This window comes from Lynx rufus, unplaced genomic scaffold (genome assembly GCF_022079265.1).
Source record: "Lynx rufus isolate CCGP_SWC_20201006 ecotype Redwood Valley unplaced genomic scaffold, mLynRuf1.p SCAF_11, whole genome shotgun sequence".
In the NCBI taxonomy this organism is placed as follows: Eukaryota; Metazoa; Chordata; class Mammalia; order Carnivora; family Felidae; genus Lynx; species Lynx rufus.
The window spans coordinates 26,224,331-26,246,402 of NW_025814825.1; the positions used below are offsets into that span (position 1 = coordinate 26,224,331).

At 56.1% G+C, this 22,072-nt stretch overlaps 1 protein-coding gene across 8 annotated transcripts in view; it reads left to right on the top strand.

Moving 5' to 3' along the window:
* The window catches only part of LDB3 (LIM domain binding 3), a 60,714-nt gene that overhangs the window by 8,998 nt on the left and 29,644 nt on the right, over positions 1–22,072 (top strand). For 2 of the 8 annotated variants that reach the window (XM_047072613.1, XM_047072615.1), the window contains exons 2-7: positions 1,757–1,908; positions 2,430–2,505; positions 8,335–8,357; positions 9,433–9,636; positions 14,875–15,044; positions 15,539–15,575. In XM_047072613.1, coding sequence (XP_046928569.1) covers positions 1,757–1,908; positions 2,430–2,505; positions 8,335–8,357; positions 9,433–9,636; positions 14,875–15,044; positions 15,539–15,575 — 662 coding nt within the window. Of the gene's footprint in view, positions 1–1,756; positions 1,909–2,429; positions 2,506–3,934; positions 4,303–8,334; positions 8,358–9,432; positions 9,637–14,874; positions 15,045–15,538; positions 15,576–21,662; positions 21,760–22,072 lie in introns of those variants that run through there. The other 6 variants (XM_047072612.1, XM_047072614.1, XM_047072616.1 and 3 more) reach the window with 5 other exon arrangements.

Consider the following 22,072-nt stretch of genomic DNA (forward strand, 5'->3'; position numbering starts at 1 on the left):
GGTGGCCCTGGTTTGGATAAAAGTTCCTTGTAAAGGGCCTGGTAGGAGGCTTCCCTCCATCTCTGGGAGCCCAGGGCCTGGCCAGAGGCCCACCCAGACCTGGCACCCAGGGTGTGGGACTTTCCCTAGGTCCTTTCTGGACTCCTTCTAGGATGGTCCCCCAGGCCGGGGCCAGAAAGTGGCTTCTGCCAGCATTAGAAGCCAGCCTTGTCCCTGGGGTGTAGACACGGAAGTAACTGGGATGTGCCCAGAGAAGCCAGGAAAGAAAGCTGGCTGGTGGGCATGTTGTGGAAGAAAAGCCAAGGGATATCCTCTAGTTACAACTTGGTAGGGGGTGGCTCCCAGAGGCTCCTCTTTCCTATGATGTCACTGGGGGCAAGGCCTTTATGGCATTCCACATGATGTCATTGGGGGGGCCTCCACATGATGTCATGGGGATCAAGTCATAAAGTCATTCTTTGTGTTATCAGTAGAGGGTAGGGCTTGCATGGTATTTCATGTGGTGTCATGGGGGGAGGGTGGTTGGGGTAAAGCCAGTCTCCATGACATTCTATGAGACAGCTTTAGAAGTGGAGCTTGATCACATTCCATGTAATGTCCCTAGGGGCCAGCCATCAAGTTATACACCTAGGCCCTCCAGAATTTGCATTTCCAGTGACATCACTGCAGGGGAGACCACGACCAAATTCAGCATGCTAGTACTGAGGGCCAGGCAGGCAGAATTTGGCTTTGTGCACGATGTCTTTGGGAGTATAGTCTGAGCCATCGTGACATCCCACAGGATGTCCCTCCCACACTGGGCGTGTGGCCTTCCTGACATCAGATTGGGTATTCTTGCTGTGTCGCAGCTATCGCATTCTGTATGATTATGCCATGTGGGGTAGGGTCCCCCAGACTCTAACATTCTGTGATGTCACGAGTGTGCAGGATTTGGAATGTGGGCCCCATACCTGCACTCCCCACCCCCTACCTTTCTGGAAGTGTGAAGCCAACCACAGAGCACTGGACCCTGCCCCATGTCCCAACTGATCTTGCTTCCCCAGGCTGAGCTGATGGCTTTCCCAGCTCTCTGCCTTCCTGCCACGGGAGCACTAGGCACTTGTCCTGGGATGCTTTTGTGAGGGTGCATTTGTCTTGCCTACTCGCCTGGCAGAGTCTCTGTGGTGATGCTCAATCTTAGCTCTTACATATACCCTCTCTCCTGGAGCCTGCAAAGTGCTCCATGGGTTTTGAGGATACAGATGTTATAGTAGGCTAACTGGTGTAACAAACAGCCCCCAAATCTCAATGGCTTAGAATAGCAGAAGCTTATTTCTCACTCATGCAACATCTGATGCAGTATTTTTTAACGATGTCTCCTCCCAGCAGTGACTCTAGGATTCAGGTCCCTCTGTTGGTGGCTCAGCTGTCCTCTTCTGGGTCCTCTGCATCCAATCAATTGACAAGCAGAGAGAGTGCAGGATGGCAAGCATGGTTGCTAGGGGCAGGCCTAGAAGTGGCATACGTTGCTTCCACCCACATTCCCCTAGCCCGAGCTAGTATCATGGTTGCATTCAGACACAGAGCACTAAGAAATGAGGTAGCCGTGTGCCAGGAAGAGGAATCAGGCTTGGTGAGCAGTGGGTACTGGTCGCAGTGAGTGAAAGAGGAAATGGCGGGCCTCTACTGCATGATCCCAGGCGACTCTTCCCCGAGGACTGGCCCATCCTCAGGCCCACCCTTCGTATGTTCATCCCCCATCTGTCAATTCTCTCAGATCACACCAGGCAGCAAGGCCGCACAGTCCCAGCTCAGCCAGGGTGACCTCGTGGTGGCCATTGACGGCATCAACACAGACACCATGACCCACCTGGAAGCCCAGAACAAGATCAAGTCTGCCAGCTACAACCTGAGTCTCACGCTGCAGAAGTAGGTGGGAGCTCTCCAGAGCAGGGGGTGGAGTCTGGGGTGTGGGCATCAGGGGCTCGAGAGAGGGGCTGTCTGACAGCAGTCACATGGGCCCAGCCTGTGCTACAGGACTGCACAGGAAAGTAGGGACAGCCTCTGGACCAGAAGGACAGGCCCGAGCCACCATCAAACACCTGCCACATCTGTGCCTCACTTCACAGATGAGGTTTGAGGGTGCGGTGGGGGTGGTCACACTGCTGCCAGCATTTGGGCAGTCAGGCCTGAAAGTCAGGGTCTTCCCTGCCTTCTCTTCACCCCAGACGGCCTCCCAAGGACCTAACAGAGGCTCATGGGTGCAAAGTGCTTAAGGGCCATGATTTCTCCAACCCGGTCGGGCCCAGTGCCTTTCTGGGGTCTCCCGGTTCATGGCGTGTCCTCAGGCTCTCTGACCTCTCCTCTCACCAACTCTGCCCTGGCAGGAGCTCCTGGTTCTGGTCCTAGCAGCAATTGTCTTCACTTGGTGCCCTTTCTGGTTTTTTCAGGTCGAAGCGCCCCGTCCCCATCTCCACAACAGCACCCCCAGTCCAGTCCCCTCTGCCGGTGATCCCCCACCAGAAGGTAGGTGCTGACTGGCGGCGGCAGGCTCCACTCTCTGCTGTGGTCCTGTGGTGGAGCCCCTGATCTGCCTGCCTGACCCTTGCCCCACGGGGGCAAGGTGGTGGGATCAGCCCTGCCCTACCCCTGCCCCTGCCATGGCTGACCCTGAGGGAGGTGGGGCAGGCCTCCAGGGAGAGGCATCCGAGCCCCCATGAAATACCAAGCTACCGAGTGTGGGGGGGGCTAGCCAACACCCCGGATCTCGTGGCTGGGCCGGTGGGAAACCAGCTTAGGAAGTGGTGTTCGCAGGAGAGGGATCATCCTCCCAGCTAGGTGGGGACAAGTGTCCGGGAGGCTCGGACCCTCATTTTCCTGAGGGTGCTGGGAGGGGGGATGACTGGGGCATGATGCTAGAGGCCCCAGTCTGAGTCAGCCACCCCAGGCTTGAAGGGACCTGCTGCCCCTCAGAGCTTCTCCTCTGACATAGGATCTCTGTTTCCGGTTTCCACTTGCCCTCCTGACTACACGCCCCATTAGCCCACTCAGAAGTGCTGGTGGCAGCCAAACAGCAGGTACAAGGTGGGCACACCTCACCACCGTGCCTGCCACCCCTTCCCAGCTCCCTGTAAGCAGATAAACCCCTTGGGCCCAAGCGACTTGGCCCAGAGCATGAGAGGCCCGCCTCACCCATCCTGCAGGGACCCACTCCCCACCCATCCCTGAATGACCTCAGACTGACCCCTGTCTGTCCAGTGGGGCAGAGTGGGCGATAGGCAGGGTTGGGGCAGGGGACAGGAAGAGGCTAACCCAGAGTCTGGGGTGGGTGACAGATTGGGGAAGTGAGCAGAGGGCTGCTTGGGAAAAGTGGCAGAGGTGGCCTGTGGGAACCAAATGTCAGTCCCCGGATACCCTCCTGCACCTCCACCCTGCCTGTCCACCGCCAGCCCTGGGGGCCCTCTCACTGGCCATGTGGGGGCATCTCAACATGGGGTCAATGGAGCAGGCCAGGCTGTGCCCACCGCCACCAGGAGGCCAGGAAGCACCACCAGGTTCTTCCACTCAGGGGAATAGGGAGCAGACAGAGGATGGAGGGAGTTGCCCCCAACCAGCAGAGACCCACACCCCCTTTCCTCCAGCCCTGTAAGCAGGCTGGCTTGGCCTGGCCTTCTGTGTGGGGCTTGCGCTTTGTCCAAGTGGGTGTTAGCCTCAGGGCCAGGGACTGTATGCCTCCCTCCCTCCCTCGCCACCCTCCCCTCGGCCAAACGCTTCCCTTTCAGGAATCTGGGCGGCCCCTCTTGAGCTCTGTGCAGCGGGCTGCAGGCTGCGGGGTGGTAGGCTGCTGGGTGCTCGCACTAACACCTCTGTTTCAGGTCCATGCAGACGCACTGGGACACGTGTGGCCTCTAACTGCTCTCTTCTCTCTCCCCTGCATGGCGCTGCCCTGTGCCAGGACCCTGCTCGGGACACGAACGGCAGCCTGGCGGCGCTCAGCCCCAACCCTGAGGCGAGGGCCAGCCTGGGAACCCCGGGCACCCCGGAGCTCAGGCAGACCTTTAGCTCCTCCTTCTCCCAGACCTCCGTCTTCTCCTCACACACAGAGGCCTCTGACCCCGGCCCTCCATGGGGCAGCCCACGGGCCAAGGCCAGCCTGGAGGGAGCCCTGGACTCACTCAGCCCGAAAGTCCCACAGGGCTCGAGCCAGCCAAGGCAGTATAACAACCCCATTGGCCTGTACTCGGCAGAGACCCTGAGGGAGATGGCTCAGATGTATCAGATGAGCCTCCGAGGGAAGGCCTCAGGTGCTGGACTCCCAGGAGGGTAGGTAACCGGTGCGCAGCTCTCCGCTGGTGGTCTGGGGCCACCGGGGTCCTCAGTGCTCACAGAGGCCTGGCCGGGCGATCAGAGCGAAGAGCTGGCCTCAATCGGCTCATGAGGCGGCACAAGCTGAGAGCGATGCAAGTAATGATGCTGTTGGTATATTTGCCATGAGCTGGATGTGTCATTGCTTTACACAGCCTGGCGTGACGTGTTGGCTCCTGCAGAGGGGGGAACTGAGGCTCAGAGAAGGTTAAGTCGAAGTCCAGCTGTCCAGCTTCTAAGTGGCTGAGCAAAGCCCGAATGTGAGACACTGACTCTCAAAACGTTCACACCAGCCTGTTTCCCAGGATGGGATGAAGTCTGCTCCCTCTAGGAACTCTGGAGCAAGCCTCAGGCTGGTGGCCTCTAGGAGCCCTGAGGCAGGAGCAGGGAAGAACTAGAGAGGTGGGAAGGCAAGTTTCTTAAGGCTGGGAGTGGTCTGGGCAGGCTGCCTGGAGAAGGGAGCACTTGAGCTGGGTGCAGAAGATTCAGCGATGGAATGAGTGTCAGGCTTGTAGGACTGACCCTCGATAGAACAAGGCAAGGAAGCAGGACCGGGAGGAGAAAGGGGCTGTGCAGGAGAATAGTAGCCTACCCTCCACCCCCTGAGCTCTAGCCGATGGACTCTGCAAGTGTAGGAGCTAAAAGAACCTACAGTCGGGGTGGGCATCACGGAGAGGCTGCAGGGAGGGAGCCCCCAAGCTGAGCACGTCCTAGCTTCTAAGCCCTTCATGCTTGTTATATCTCATTCTAACTTTGCCCGTGCGTTCGGTATAATTGTCTTCTCCTGCTCTAGAGGCAGAGCAGGCTGAGGCAAGGCGATAGGGCCGAGTGCTTAGGGGTTCAGGGCTCCTCCTCTGTACAGGGACATGAGCCTGTCCATGTCTCAGGGTTACTGGGAGGATGGAAAGAGACCCCACATGCGCAGCACTGAGCTCTGTTCTGGAACACTTGCCGTGTGCTACCTGAAGTCACGCAGCTATTGCCCTCGTGAGTCAGAATTAGAACCCGAGTCAGTCTGACCCACGCCCATGCCCTCCCACTGCTCTTGCTACAGAAGGTACCTGTGCCCCATCAGTTCATTGCTCCCCTCCGTTTCCCAGTTTCCCCATACCCTTCAGCTCTTCCTGGGATCCTGAGTGAAGCTGGCCTTGGATGTTTCACAGGCCGGGCACCTGGATCCAGGCTTCCTTGGACCAAACTGGCAAAGTCATAAACTCCTGGGCTTTTTCCAGCAAGGGGCTTCTGCCAGAAAACTCAAGGAATGGCAGTGTAGAAACGACGTCCTTCTGGTAGCTTTCTCTGGTCCTCTCTAGGATTGGCTCCTGGCAGGGAAGTCAGCCTCTGACAGATTGAGACCTCCATGAGGGCCACCATCAGTGACAGTAATGTCTCCCCTTACTGAGCCCTCAGTCTGGACTTGGAGCCCTAAGGCAGTCTTGTGCTTTATGTAACACACTCTCTCAGCAAATTCAGAGTTGGGTATCACTTTCCCCATTTAAAATTTTTTTTAATGTTTTATTTATTTTTGAGGCAGAGAGAGACAGAGCATGAGCAAGGGAGGGGCAGAGAGAGAGCGAGACACAGAATCTGAAACGGGCTCCAGGCTCTGAGCTGTCAGCACAGAGCCCTACGCGGGGCTCAAACTCACGAACCGTGAGATCGTGACCTGAGCCAAAGTCAGACGCTTAACCGACTGAGCCACCCAGGCACCCCTCCCCATTTTATAGCTGGAAAATAGAAGGCCAGCGTGGGTAATCTGCTCAAGGTCACACACAGCTCATGAGTGGCAGATGGGGCTGGTACCCAGGTCAGCATGACTCCTGGTGGTAGGGACCTAACTACCTGCCCAGGAAAGTCAAAGGCCAGTCCCACCCCTGCTTCCCATGGCTCCAGTGGTGCTTTCCTGTTGGTGCAGAACCTGACAAGGGTTAAATTGTTACTTGAACAGCAGGTCAACAGTTTCTCCAAGGTAGACAGACTAGGGGAAGGAGTGCAGCGTTTCATCCACAGTAGAGGCTGATGCCGTGGTCTCTGGGCAGTGCTGGCTGGAAGGGTGGAGCCTCTGACCTGGGATAGCCAAGCCAACCTCTGATGGGCTGAGGCCACCACCTTTGCTGAGTGTCTGAGTGCTCGAAAGTGACAGGGTTGGCAAATGCTAATCCTCACATCCATCCGTTGCACCCCAAACCCATGCTGAGGGCTTTACACTCAGGATTCTGTTTAATCCGCACAGCTCGCCCATACGGTGGGCACCACCATCTCGATTTTGTGAATGAGGACACTGAGGCTGAGGCGGGTGGGGAACAGTGCAGAGTCACAGTGCTAAGAAGATGCAGGGTCAGGATTTGAACTCTGTCCTGCCTGGCTCCAAAAGGAAGCTCCTTCCCCTCCTCTCTGGGCAGCTTGTGATGTGATTTCTTGGCAGCTTGAATCCTCTTGGGAGGAGTGGAGAGAACAAAGGCTGGGCTGGAGCATCCCTGCAGCACCACCCCACCCATCCCGCCCGCCTTCTCATCCTCTGTGAGCTGGCCTTGAAGGGCAGTATCCCGCAAGTCACTAAATGCAAGGGCCCCTGGGCAGGTCTTACATCTTTGATTTATTCTCCCCAAGACCTGGGTGCTGGCTCCTCTCTGAGCTGTCTGCTGCAGGCCTCTCAGCCCCCAAATCTTCAGGAGGAAGCGAAGCAGGGGGTGGGAGTCAATGCCAAAGAAGGTGCCGGCTACCAGTTGCCGGGACAGGGAAGGGCAGAGGCAGCACACCCAGACTAATTGACACATGCTGCCCCCCCCCCGCCCCCACCCTGTGCCTCCAGGCCAACACTGCCCTCTGTAGGGGGCACTGGGCTGGCCAGGGCAAGAGCTGACCCTGCAGCTGTCGGCACTGGCCAGAAATGGAGAAGGGATAGAAGACCTTTCCTAATATAGCTCCTCTCGCCGCTGTTTGAAGCTAGAGGACAGAGGGAATTTTATCAGTTCTGAGACAGTGTAGGGCCTGGGGCTAGAGGCCCTCTGGCTTTGGCCTGGTTCCCCTCAGTGGTGGCCAAGGAATGACCGGGGTCAGGCAAGTTGGGGCCCAGGTTCTGGCAGCCAGAGCCCGGAGTGGTCAGATCTGGGATGGCGGCAGTGTTTGGGGGCAGGTACACCCCTCTCTGCACTCTTTCCTCTCTTCTGACGGGGCCATTGGTGCTGTCAGGGTCGGCCCTGCAAGGAATTTGCATTTAAGGAAACCTAATGCAGGCAATGCCTGCCCCAAGGAGATGATGCTCCAGGAGGCTCGCTCTAGACAAAAGTGAGGGTGGGGTTCATCTTGTGTCCAAGCTGCCTTGGCTGGGGCCCTACCTGCAATTAGCCTTGGACCCGTACTTCTCCTCAGCCTTCGCGTTCCTCCATCCTGCCTCGGTGACCTTGCACAGGGCCTTTAGGGGCCAGGACTGCCTGCCCCTCCTCTGGGAGGGAGAGTACATCCCGGGGCAGGGGGGTTGTGGATAACCCCGCCGTACTGCCAGTCCTGCTCAGGGAACAGAACTCCCAGAGCTGGTCCCCAATTAATCAAGGGCAAGTCCAGAGCTGCTGTCTGGCTGGGAGGCACGTCCGGCCTTGACTCTGCCTGGAGCAGTCACAGCTGGTCCTGTCTCCCTCTCCATCTTCCTCTCTTGGGCTCTCCAGCCGGGCTGTATGTGGCGGAGTCACATACATGCTACGCAAGCATCCACGAAGATGGACTAGAAAACTCTTATCCCTGGCGGAGCTCCAGGTGCTGTGAACCTACTGAGGGGGAAACACTGCCATCAGGACCTCTGACCCAGACTCACAGGCCACGACCCTGACTCTGAGCTCTGCCACCTCTCCTTGGCACTCTCCTCACTCAATGCCAGTCAGGGCTGGCGCGGCCCCCACGACGGCCGGTCTGAAGATGGTCCCTGCGCTCAGAGCCCCTGGCGGGACGTTATGCTGATAGCCCTGTCTTCTTTGCTCTTTCTCTCCTCCCCAGGTGGTAGCCAACTCTCCAGCCAAGTTAGTATCAAAGGAAAGCATGCGCGTGCACTTGTGTGCCTGTCCTCGCATGCGTCCGCGTGTCAGTTAGCCTGGACAGCGTGCGCCTGTGTCAGCATGGGTACATGCGTGTGCATGTGTGAGTGGGGGTGCATTCGCGACCCTGAGCGAGCCTGCATGTGTGTGGAGCTACAAGTGTGGAGTGGAGGCCTCGGGGAGGGGTGCTAGGGCTCTGTCTGATGTGCCCTTTCCGTTCCCCATTTCCTGCTGCAGCTGCTTAAGACCAGCAGGCCGGCTCAGGGGGGCGGGGTGCGGGGGGTGGAGCGTGTGCCGAGCTGATGCTGGGTTCCACGTGAACCTGAAGACAGTTCTGTCCTGACGGGACTCGCAGAAGGGCTGCACCTGACCTTCTTTGCCCCAGGAGTGCATTCATCTGTTGGAGGGAAAAGCCTCGATTGGCAGAGACTGGCGGCCACACAGCTAGTTGGACTAGAGGGGGACTGAACAGCCTGAGTCCTGTTCCAAGGAAGAAGCACTTGCACTGAAGCATCTGGAGGAGCAGAGCCCTGGGCAACCGAGAGGGTAGCCAGCAGGACGAGCCCCTTCGTGGAGGAACCTTACTCAGAATCCCCATGGGTGCCCCGTGGGGCTGCTTTTCGCCTTTGGGGCATTCTGGACCCTGCTTGGGCTGCCGCTGCCTTTCACGCGTGGCCCAGCTCCTGTCGCCTACCCCCAACCCCTTTTGTCTCTGCTTCCTTGCTGATGTGGTGAGAGAGCTTTCAATGCCTGGCGCCCCCTGCTGACCCTGAGAAGTGGCTCAGGCTGAGCTGAGAACTCCCAGGAACTGGGAAAGCCAAAATGGGCAAGGAAAACCTTCTGCAAAGGGCTTTGGGGAGGGTCCTGAGGATTTTCCCTACCAGACCCAGCTGTCTGCAGTTCAGGGGGCTTGGGTAACTTATCTGGGATCAGGCCTTGGGAGGTCTCTCCACCACCAGCCCTCACCTTGACCTCCTGTGTAACACCACCTGTTGCCCTTTTCTCCTTCTACCTCCCTTCCTCTTCTTCCTCTGCTCCCCCTGCTGTCCCCCCCCCCCAGCGCCGACTACCAGGAACGGTTCAACCCCAGTGCCTTGAAGGACTCTGCCCTGTCCACCCACAAGCCCATCGAGGTGAAGGGGCTGGGCGGCAAGGCCACCATCATCCATGCGCAGTACAACACACCCATCAGCATGTACTCCCAGGATGCCATCATGGACGCCATTGCTGGACAGGCCCAGGCCCAGGGCAGTGACTTCAGTGGGTAAGCGCCTCCCCTCCTCCACAGTTGCTCATCGTTCACCGCCTACACCACTGGCTGGGCCTCCTCACTAGTGGAGGCCAAGGTACCAGGCTGCCGGGCGCCATCAGAGACTTTAGGCATCGGGACCAGCTTTCCTCCCTCGCCTTGGGCCTCTCAGGGCACAGCTGTTCGAAGGGAGCCAGCCTTTGCCAGGGCCCTTCCAGAACACGGTGTTCTCTCTTCAGAATCAGTCTCACAGTCAGCTTTAGAAGGGTGGAGGATTGAAGAATATGGTGGTTGCTCCGAGTGCTTTTCAAAGCCTCTGCATTTTCCCAGGCTCCACAAGGGGGTCAGTTTAGAAAGAGACTTCTGGAATCCTGGGCCACATTCTGGATAAACCAGTCTTCTCACAAACTAAGCCATTCTTTGGGGGAAGTTGCTGCGTTCTTCCAATGATGAGAGCAATGCAAATATGTGACCAGGTTTCTTGTTCGGGAAGGGGCCTCTGGACCAACCATCCAAGGTGCTGTTGGCAGTCAGCCCCACTGCAGAGCCTGGGAAGCACCCAGGCCCTCCCGTTTGTTCCAGGGAAGCCCAGTCTCAGGGCAATGGGATTTAGGACATCCTTGTTTCCTGGAATTTGCCTGTTAGCAATGGTTGAGGAACTTGAGTGTTGAATAGGGAAAGAGTTGGCTGAAAATCATTTGTGGAAAAAACTGCTAATAGTGCAAACATTAATAAGAAAGTCCCTTTCTTTCTCTGTCTCTTTTAGTGTCTCTCTCCCTGTATCTGTCTTTTTCTGTGTGTGTGTCTCTATCTCTTTATCTCTGCCTTCCTCTATGTCTCTGTTTCTTTCTATCTGCTCTCTCTCTCTCTCACACACACACATGCACACTGTTTTCTATTTGAGAATATCATTGCTGTTGACTTTCAGAATTGACTCATTATCTCTTTGGGCAACATCTTATCCCCAAGTCAGGATCTCAACCAACTCAAGGCAAGAAATCTTTTCTTTTTTTAATTAAAAATTTTTAACCTTTTTTTTAATTAAAATTTTTAATTAAAAAAATAAACATTTATTTATTTTTGAGAGTGAGAGAGACAGAGTATGAGCAGGAGAGGGGCAGAGAGAGAGAGGGAGACACAGAATCTGAAGCAGGCTCCAGGCTCTGAGCTGTCAGCACAGGGCCCGACGTGGGGCTTGAACTCACAGACCTCAAGGCAAGAAATCTTAAAACGATGGTTGTACTTTTTTTCTGAAGCTAGGAAAAACAGATGTTGTCAGAGGGGTAAAGTGGTTTAAAAGTCCCAGATAACTCCTATAGTGTTTGACCTTGGCAGAATCCAGCCCTTGCGGCCATGACGTACGTACACATTATAAGGGCAGGCTCCAGGGGCCAAAGGGATGGAGTGTTGTGTGGACTTCCCCTCCTCTCCTCTTAGGGACACAGTGCTTCCTTTGGGCCACCACCAGGGGGCAGAGGTTCCTTGCCCTGGAGCCATGAGTCTGAAACCAGCCAGGCTCAGAGCTATCGCTCTTTTGCACAACTCTGGACAGTGCTGATTTATTTATTTTTTTTTAATTTATTTTTTTTTCAACGTTTATTTATTTTTGGGACAGAGAGAGACAGAGCACGAGCAGGGGAGGGGCAGAGAGAGAGGGAGACACAGAATCGGAAACAGGCTCCAGGCTCCGAGCCATCAGCCCAGAGCCCGACGCGGGGCTCGAACTCACAGACCGCGAGATCGTGACCTGGCTGAAGTCGGCCGCTTAACCGACTGCGCCACCCAGGCGCCCCCAGTGCTGATTTATTTAATCCCACCATTCAAAGCAGAAACTATGACCACGCAAGTTTAAAAACACAACCATTAGCTCATATGTACCCAGGAAAACAAGGCTGCTCGACTAAGCCAAAAAGTTAACAGGGATTTCCTGTTAACATTTGTTTGCCATGTGTGTCCTTGCTGTGCTCTTAAAAGCGGTAACGTCGCAAACGTCACCAAAGGGAAGTTCGGTGGAAAATAATGGAAGAACTGCTCTTCGCTAAGTTTATATTTTCTGCACCTTGGGAAAAAGACTGCTCTCATTTGGTTTTACCACTAGGGCACCCATGATTTATTTTAACGTGATGCACCATTGATCTAATCCAGGCTTCTCAGAGTACCTCCCTACCTTCCTCCTCTCCCCTCCCCTCCCTCCCTTTCCCTTCCCTTGTGTGCCTGGGAAGCAACATGCTTTCCCCTTCCTTCTAACTTGGTCCTGCCGGGCTGATGCTACCATGGTACCGGTGGGTAAGAGCTAGCCCTCTGTGCCATAAGGTGCTCCGTTTCTGCTGTTAATGCCCACGATTCCTTCCTCACTGACAGTTTTCTTTTTGTCTCTTTCTCTTCCTCCTTTATCCGCCCCACTCCCGTAACTCATTTCTGACCCTAACCCTGCTCCCTTGCGTGTGCGCCGCCCCTCTGCCATCCCCTGATGGACATACACTCACTGCTGGGCTTTCTTCTGCTTGGCAGGGCATCGCCGCTGGCGTAAGTAGACCCACAGTGTCTGTTCCGTCGTCGTCGTCGTCTGTCTGGTTGAGGGATGGTGTGTGGGTTTGGTGGGATATGCCTGAGGACAGTGGTTCTGTCCATGTTCTTCCTCACACCCACCTCACAGCCAAACGACATGCTCAGCAGCCTATGCAGGCAAGTGCTTTGGGGCTTGGCCTCAACTAATGTCACTATGGACACAGAAATCAGAGTGATGACATCACCCCGCCTCCCTTGCACCCAAGGCTGGAAGCGTATCTCTGTGCTGTGCTTTGTGGGGGCTCCCGGTAGCCTTTCCTGTCTGCACTGGGACAGCATAGACCTGAATGTCTGAATGCACACTGGACCATTATTCAGGGAAGAGGCAATGAGGGGGCCCTTGGAAGCCATTTCCTAGGACCCTCACGGGAGGTGGATCTGGAGGAGTCAGCACCTGCCAGTACCACCCGTGGGAGGTGAAAGATGAGTCAGTTTCGGGGAGCAGTGTACAGTGGAATTAAGTGTCCAGAGGTGACCTGAATGTTGTGGTGACCGCGGAATGTTTTTGGTGGCAAGAAGACCATACTGGGAGTGGCTCCAGAGTAACCCCAGACCCAGGGTCCCAGGACTGTAGGGCTTATACATATTCTTCCTGAGGCCCGGAGTCTCAAAAGGAATGGGAATTCCTTCATCTGACCCCCAGTATCTGTCGTGGCAGCAACACAAGTCCCTGGTCTTTGCACAGCATTGTGGGAAATGGTGCCAATAAAGTGAGTCCCAGAGGACTCACTACTGGGAGCTTTCTCGAGCCCTTGGAGCTGTGGAAGGAACAGGGGAGCACCTCCAGGGCACGTTCTGGAGAAATGGCAGCAAACACCTTCCGTCTGCTTTCTGGACCACAAAGCTGTGTAGCGAGGCTCAAGGGCAGGACCTGGGCTTGGGTCTATACTCTCTGTCTCCCATGGCACAATCCACACTTCCTCCTTCCCTTCTGGCAGACCAAGGAGTCCTGGTTGTGCGTTCCTACTGCACCTCTCACCCAGAGGTAGCGGATCCTGCCTCTGCTTTGGGAGCCCTTGGGACTCCTCCTTATGCCAGAAATGGCTTCTCCCAGTGAGACCCCACTCTCTTCTCTGCTCTGTGGGCAGCTCCAGGATCCTCTCTGCTGGACCCCAGAGGGATCCGCTGGTCTTCCCCATCTGATCCCAGGCTGCCAGTTACCTGTAGCTCTCCAGGGCAAGGCAGAGCCTTCAGGGCAGTTGGGGTGGGGGCTCTGCCCCAGTCTTGGCCACCTTTCATCACCTTCCTCCTCTCTGCTCTCAGAGCATTCTCTGAGCCAGACACTGGGGACCAAGCCTAGGAAAGCAGGCCAATGCTTGCATTTAGCTCCTTGCAGAGAGGCTAGAAGACATGGGCACTGGAGAGGTCCCTCTCCTAGCCAGCTGGCCCTCTGGAAGGCAGGCAGAGGCAGTGGACAGAGTAAGCGTCTGAGCTGGGCCATGTTTCCAGGCATGGAGCATCTGGGGTGCACAAGGGAAGTGGGCAGAAGTGGCCTTTCTGAGCCCACATCACTGCAGTTTGATGGAAAGGACAGTGGGTGGGGACCCAGGAAGCTTGAGTTCTGACTCAGCAACGCCCCTACACCTGGAGCTAGCCGGTCAGCCGCTCTGGACCTCAGTCTCAGCATCTGTAAGAGGAGAGTGCTGAGCCACTGGTCCATAGGGTAGAGAGCCAGGCTGTGCTGGCTGAGAACTCGTCCCAAGTCCACCCTGATTCCTGGGAGGGTACGTTGGACCCTCCCTCGGAGGGTAGGTTGGAGGGTCCAGAACCCTCCAGCTCTTGCTGGCCAGGGTGAGTGGGTACCCCACAACCTGCCTTGCAGTCTGGTTAAGGCTAGGAGGCACTGGACCCAAGAGATTCTGTGGTCCCTTGTGGCTCTGCTGTAGGATTCATTCATTTAAGTAAGTTTTGAGCACCTGCTGTGTGCAAGACACTGGGAGTCTGAAGGAAGGTCACCAGGTTCCCCTCCAAAGGCTGCACTGCCCTGGAGCAGAGGAAGAGTGATCCTTCCTTTAGATCTTCCCCCAGGACCCCAGGCCAGAACCACCCTGCCTCCCCCGTCTGCGGGCAGTTCCAGACCACACAAGCCTGGTTGCCTTGTTTCTCACACCACCTCTCCACCAAGCCTGCCCGTTTTTGCTGAGCAGAAGTCCCCAGTCCACTTTTAGGGCAGGCTTGGCATTGGGGGCTCGCTGTTGGGGTCCAAAGGTATGAGGAGGACAAGGAACTGACCCTGAAGAAACCTGAGTCCCCCGAATGGTCTGTTGTCACCCTGCCCCAAACTCAGGAGCTGTTCAGGGAGGTTGAAATTATTTCAAAAGACCTATTCTGCCTCCTCTTTCCTTAAAGGAGATCCCAAGGGGGTGGGGCCTGGGATGTGGATGGGTCTTCAGGCCTGTGCCTGGGGTTAGCCCGGGGTGGGGCAGAGGTTTGCCAAGAGGGATCTCAGAGGAATCACCGTCTCGCTTTGGCCACCCTGAGCACTGAGGACCCAGGCCAAGCCCTTGTCTCAGGCTTTCAGATGGCAGTGGGTAAAGGGCATGGGGGAGGGGGGTTGAGGCAAGTAGGGGCCACCAACCGGTGTGCTGGGTGTGGGGGTGCGAGCAGATGAGCCATGGGGGTAGTGGGAGGACAGGAGCAGGGTTCCAGCCTAGCCCTCACTCATGGCCTCTTTCTGCCTTGCAGGAGCCTTCCTATTAAAGACCTTACGGTGGACAGCGCCTCTCCCGTGTACCAGGCGGTGATTAAGAACCAGAACAAGCCAGAAGATGAGGCTGATGAGTGGGCCCGCCGCTCCTCCAACCTGCAGTCTCGCTCCTTCCGCATCCTGGCCCAGATGACAGGGACGGAATACAGTAAGTGAGGCCGGGGTTGGAGCACGAGAGATGCTGAGGGACCCTGAGGGCCCTGTCCCACAGTCCTAAGGCCCACAGAAGCCAGGGAGTCAAGCCCCCTGACCCTTGAAGATGAGCTGCTTTCCACAGAGAGCTAGTGATGTGCTGAGCCCCTCTGGGCCCCTCGGGGCAGGTTACTGAGTGACACCGGCCTTCGGCCCAGCTCCCTGACTCCAACATTAGGCCATACGTGTGCCAGGTGGCTTGTGGGCAAAATGATGGCCCAGAGCTGGGATAAGAGGACCTCAGAGGTCTCCCTCCCAACTGTACCCTTTCCTCTGTGTCCCCCTCTCCCCCTGCCCTCTGCCCAGCACACAGCATTTCCCTGCCACCATTTTCAGGCTGGGGGCAGTAAATTGTTCCGTTATTGGAGGGGACTCAATGTCCATAGCTCTGGAGGGTTTTCTTCCTATGTTTCCTATGATTCCTCCTGATCAGCAATTTTCTACCCACAGTGCAAGATCCTGACGAAGAAGCTTTGCGAAGGTCAAGGTAAGTGCCTGGACTCAGGCTCGGTGGCCTTGTCCCTCCTAACCCAATCCCTCCCCAGGCAGCCCCTAGGTCACATGAATCATGGAAGGAACCTCTCAAGTTCATGTATTTGGAAGCTCCTGGCCCCTAAAGGGCCCCAGCAGATGCTGGCTTGGGGCCTTCGTCCCAGGTCACTGAGGTAGGTGCCTGGAGCTGTCTCTAACCCCTGGGCCCAGGCTGCAGGAGTAAGGATTCTGGGCTCTCCTGGCTCTGTCCCTGGGCAGAGGCAGGGCTGCTTTGGCCTTTGCTGGGCTGTTGAGAATGAGGGCATCTCTCCCTGTGAGGGCACCGGGCCGGCTGCCTTGCCTGCCCCACTCATCTCAGGGTCTGTCCCCTGTGAGTCTGGAGGCTAGGCACTGGAAAGCAGGCACGGGGAGGGCTGTGCTGGGCATGGGCATCTGACCTTGGGATCCACCTGTCCAGACCTATGCTAATGTAGTAGTTCCATAAATGGCTCAAAGCACAATAGCTCTGCTAGGAAGGACAAGCCTGGGCGTGAGAAGAGGCTTCTGCAAGGCGAAGTGTCTCAGGGTCTGGTCTCCCACCAGTGGCAGGCCTGGGACCACAACTGCTAACCTACCACCTGCATCCTGCCAGGTGCTCATGAGCCTGGGCATGAGGGGGGCACGCTGCCCTGGAACCCACTGGAACCTGCTGGGGCCTTCCATGGTGAGGCATGGAGCCCCTGAGGATTGTGTTTCCACTTCCGGCGGCAAATGTCGTGCATGCTCTTCTTGGGAGAGTCTGCTTTGGGCCAGCGCGTCCTTGGGCAGCCTCTCCGCACGGGACTGGGGCTCAGAGGTGCTCTTTTACCTGGGGCCAAGCTTTCTATACTTGCTAATCAGCATGTAGTGATCACAGGATCGTGTGGAGAGTGGAGCTCTGGGGTCAGCTCAGAGTTGATGTAGATTTCATTTTTGAACCTATATTTTTGCCAATCTAAGCTGCTTCCACTTTTTGGCTGGGGCACCCCAGCCTAAAGTGTGGTCCCCCAGGCCTGCTAACGATGGCATGCAGTTCCAGTAACGGTTCTTAACCCTCCAATGCCTGCAACGTGTCTACACAGAGCCTGAACTGAGATGATGTGTGATTTAGCTCAAAAGTTAGTATCTAGCTATTTTAAGTGTGACTGAGCCCTCAGCGGTCCTGCTCCTGTGCTCTGTGGCTCCCGCGTGCTGTTTCTGTTTTTCCCACCTTCCTCCTTGAAGCCACCCATATACACCCAGGGAGCAATGCAGCTCACTGATAGAGGGGTCTTACAGCCCCCCACCCCTCACCCCCAGCAAACAGCTTAAGCATCCCTAGGTTCCTTCCATCAGGTAGCCAGCAGGGTGTTTTCTCTCCTTCCCATGAGACAGAGCCCCGCCTTTCAGGCCCTGACCGTCTCCTCTGGAGCACTTCTGGTGACCAACCACTCTGAGCTCACACCTCATTAACCAGACACCATTTAGAAGGTGGGACTTCTGTCTTTTGTGTTTCCCCTGGAGTATTTTCAGGCTCTGCAAAGTTATTGAGTGAGAACACAAAAGACAGTATTAAAGGCAGTCTCCAGTCCTCATGGGCCATTCCCTCCTTTTAGAAGCATCTCCTCGGTACTGTTCTGCCCAGTCCTGTGGATATGAGGGCAGGCTCGTCTTCCCCCCCATGGCCTAACCCACACACGAGCATGGCTCAGCCCCCAGCAGAAGGCACAGGACCTTGAGGTCTTGAGAACTCTGCTGCAGGTTTTAGAGCCTCTCCCTCAGCTACTGCAGGTGTTTCTGTAGGGAAATCTGGAAAGAGGGCCCAACAAGAGGCTTCATCCTGCTTTCTCCCTCAATTCTACCCCCCCAATTCTACCCCCCAGCTCAAAGCAGCTCCCCCTCCTCCCACAGGCTGAATCACTGTCAGCCGTCTGCCCTGGGATCTCTGGCCCTGCAGTGAAGGCTTTGGGGACACCCAACAACCCAGGACTGGAAAGGCATAAGCCTTCTGCTCCTCTCCCTTTTCCTGACTATAATTTCTGGAAAGTTGTCCTCAAAGCCTTCCCCCAAAAGCCCATTCCCCTCACGGCCATAGGAGGGGGTGGACATTTTCATTTGAATTCCAAGCAGCCTGAGGACCTGAGAGTGAGGCTTGTAGTGGGCACAGTGGTTCAATTCTGCTTGTGATTAAAGTCTGAAGCAGTGACTGTGGCCACTGGTCACAGCAAGGGCCCCGGTCTGCCCAAGTGGCCCACTGAGAAGAAGGGATCATGCTTGTTCTCACCCTGGGTCCAAGCTGGTCAGGGTCCTTGCTCCCCAGGGGGCTAAGCCCCAATCCCAGCCTTCCCCACTGCCAAGTCGGAAGCTGCACTCCGAGACCCTGCTGACCCATCTTGTTGGCTGAGGGCAGCTGGCCTCCTCTTTCTCCCAATTTAGCAGCACTGACAGGAAGGAATCTTAGGGTCTCTTAGGAAGGCTGCCTCCCCAGGGTGGGCTTCACTGCACACCGCTGCCATGTAGCTGACTCCCACAGAACCTGAGTTTGCCAACCCTGGGGCCTGACAACCTGTCCAAGGTGACAGATAGCCTGTACAGGCTTGTACGTGTGCAAAGGTGCTTTCTTCTTCCTGTCGCCGTGTGGTGGGGAGATAGGCGGGAATGCCATGGTGTCAGGTGTTCTGTACCAGGCGGCGGCACTGGTGGCCTCGGGGGCAGGTGGCAGTCTGTGTGGCCGAGGACCCTGCAAACTCTCCCCTCACCTGTCTCTGCTCCACCTCCCAGGCCTCCCCGCCCCCAACCCTGAACCCTGTAGAGTCCCAGAGCAGCTCAGAGCCCTGCCCTCTTCTTGGGGTCCTGGCTCCTGACACTCAGGGTGTCTCCAGTACCTGGTAGCAGGTAGCTTCTCTCTGAGGTTCCAGTGCCCACGTGTTGGCCAGCCCAAGGCAGAGCCTAATCTCCAAGGACCCTATCCTTACAGGTGAGGCAGGCCAGGTCCCTAAATAGCCCAGGCACCTGCTGTGGACTTGGCTCCCCTCTCAGGAAAGACCCCAGCACGTCAGCAAACTCTTCAGGCAGGCTTAGACTGCAGCCCCCTGCCGGCTCCTGCACGGGTGCAGGTAATACTGTGGTTCCTGGCCTCCATCTGAAGTAGCGCGAACAGTGCCTTCATCCAAAAGCCGAGCCTCTAATCTCAGAGAGGTCACAGAAGCTTCCCCCTGACTTGGGGAAGGCACTCCAGGGGTCGGATGGCTCAGAAGTTCGGCTCCACGTTGGGCAGCCCTGATGAGGATGGGAGTGGGGGCAAGCCTCGCTTTGTCCTAAGCAGGGCTTGAATCTTTGAGGCATGGGGTTCCCGCTGCTTGGGTGTAACCATCCCAGAGGAATCCGGTGTGAAACCCAGACATCCTCTGGCCCCCACCTTGTAGCTCAACTGCCTGTAAGAGCAGTTTCTGCATTTACCCAGTGTGCACCTGTGCAAAGAACTCTGTGCCTCTCTGAGACCCCAGATGTCAAGGAACACAGTTGATTTGAGCGACAGGTTCCCAGAGGAGCTGAAGGCGAGGGTTGTCTTGCACACTCCTCCACCAACAGCGTAAAAACTTCCCAAGTCCCTTCTCCATAGTGTACCCTTCTGTGGTTCATTTTCTTCTCCCTCCCCTACTGCCTACGGAGCTCAGGGACTCACTGCTCACTGGCTCCTCCCTGTAGTCCCTGTGGCCTCCCTGGGCACCTCAGTGTCCTCTTTCCTCCCTGTGCACAGCCAGCTCAGTCCCAGCTCCTGTGGCTGAGTCTCCTGGTGCCAGCACAGCTCAGAGCCCTCCCTCCAATGGAACCTTCGTGAGGATAACAAAAGTTACCTGAGTTTTGTGGATTTTTCATTCCGGGTGTCCTGCCTAGCAAGTTTGAAAACCACACCTGGAGAACCCAGGACCCCCCTGGGGTGTCCCTGAGAAGCCCTTGTGGGGTGTCCCAGTTCTTCTCGTCCATTCTGTTCTGCCAGCTCCCTTCCCTCTCTGCCCCATCTCTTCCTTCCTCTCCCGGCTCCTCTCTTTGGCAGGCTGTGAATTTACAAACAGCTGCAAGCAGAGCAGGCTCACTAGGGTCCACTGACTCTCCAGGACTGTCTCTGAGCCCGTCACTGAGCACTGATGACAAAGGCTGTGGGCCTGGCTGGGCAACCTGGTCACACCCGTGTCCTGGGTGGTCTCTATGGGATGGTCGATTGTTGCCACTCGTAGTGCTATCGGCAGGGCCCCCGCTTCTGCTCTCTTCCTTCCCTCCCTCCCTCCCCAGCCTCAGAGAGGCAGGCAGCAGGAGATGCCCGGCAGGTGGATCATAGTTCTGCGGCTGAGTTTCTGTGAGGTTTGAGGCCATTCACATGATGTCTCTGGGTCTTGGTTTCTTCTTTGGTATCAGGAAAGTTTGGTCCCGAACAGTGGTTTTCAACTATGTTGGCAGTGGACCCGTTTTGTCTAACAGAATCTTCTACAGAGACACAATATCAGGACTTGAGGTGTAGCGAGGGAGTCTACCTCGTAACATAGATGTGGGAAGGAGGCAAGGTGTGTATGTGGGGATGCAGAGCTACTGGGGAAACGTAAGACCAGCATTGCCCCATCTCTGTTTTTAGAGACCTAAAGCGGGTCTTCCTGGCTTTTATATGCTGGCAATTCACTTCTTGAGCTACTTATTTTTAGATAATTGCAGATTTGGGCACGTAGTTGTGAGAAATGATATAGAGAGATCCTACGTTCCCTTTATCCCCCAATGGTAACATTTTGCAAAACTATAGTAAAATATCACAACCAGGCTGTTGACACTGGTATAGCCAAACACAGACTATTTCCATCACCCCAAGGATCTCCCCCTTTTGCCCATTTACAGCGACACCCACCTCCCTACCGTGGGCACCCTCTCCTTAACCTGTGGCGACCACTAATCTGTTATCTGTCCTCCACTTCTATAGTTTTATCATTTCGAGAATGTTATATATATGGAATTGTACAGCCTGTGACCTTGTGGGATTGGCTTTCTTCAGTCAGGCCAGTTCCCTGGGGATTCATCCAAGCTGTCACGTGTACCATAGTTCATTCATTTCTTTTTATTACTGAGTGGTATTCCATGGTCTGGATGTAGCAATTAATTTTTAAAAGGAGTTTTAAATACTATCTGGGCTAACCACTGTGTTTGTGGCTAGATGCGGCCCCTGAGCCACCAATTTGCACCTCTGGTCTGGAGGATGTTAGCGGCCCCTCCGGCCTGGAAGATGTAGGATTCTGGCGTCTGTGGCACTGGCCTGGCCCAGGCACGCCCTCTCCTCCATTCCTATGTTTCTGGCTGCTCTTTGCCTGTTTCGTCCTACGCCCTCGACTTAGCAGACTGTGGGGTGGGCCCCAGAGGCCCTACTGATGGGAAGTGTTGGCAAGTCCTGGTCCTCTGTCTGTGTGCCAGTGGTCTCATGAGTATGTGTGTGCACACATGTGCCTGTCTGGCCGTGCTCAGGCCTGGGCAGATGGGGGCAATTGGTGGTATCTGAAGGCCTCTCTCTGGGGACAGAGAAGGCTTGGTAAAGGCCAGGGAAGCATAGGGAGGTGAACGGTCTGCTCACCAAACCTCATCATGGGAACAGGCGTTCCTCTTTCTTGATGCCCAGCTTGGGGACAGAGACCATGCTAGGCCCACCTGCCTATTTGGTTCAGTCCTGAGAGCCTATAGCCAAAGCAGCCCTGCCCAGCCCTAACCACACGGGCCAGGGAGAACCAGTGACCACCCCCCACCTTTGCCCAGCCTGCCCTCAGGCCCACTAGCTAGGCCCCTTCTCTATGGCTTCCTACTCACTTAGCTCAGGGACTTCAGTCCCTCAGTCCTGGCCCTTAGGACTCTGGTCTTGCCCCAAACCAGTCCTGACTATCTGGAAAGTACTCCATGGGTGGCAAAGCCTCTCCAAACCAAATTCCTGCCCGCCCCGTGCCCCCTGCCCGAGCTGTCAGACAGGGGAATGGGACACATCCCCTAACCCCTTTCTCTCCTCCTCTCTTCTTTCTGTCTCTGTCTCTGTCTCTCTCTCTCTCTCTCTGTGCCACAGGGAAAGGTTTGAAACGGAACGTAACAGCCCACGTTTTGCCAAATTGCGCAACTGGCACCATGGCCTTTCGGCCCAAATCCTTAATGTTAAAAGCTAAGAGGCTATCTGGAATCCCCCCACTCCTCTCAGGCTGGACCCCCACCTTCCACCCCCCCCCACAGATCTGGCACGTGAGCCCCATGGTGATGCTTGAGAATGTATAGGGGTGCTGGGGGGCACCTTTGACAGCCAACTGTGGCAGTTCTGCTCTCTGCTCCCCCAGAGCTGATGGCCGAGGCCCAGCCCCACACAGCACTGCACCCCCTCCTGGCCACCCGCCGAGTGCAACCCTCCCCAACCCCATGTGGCCCCAGCCTCTGCTCCCCTGCCCAGGGCCTTAGCCATAGATCAGAGAGGACGTGGCAGGGTTT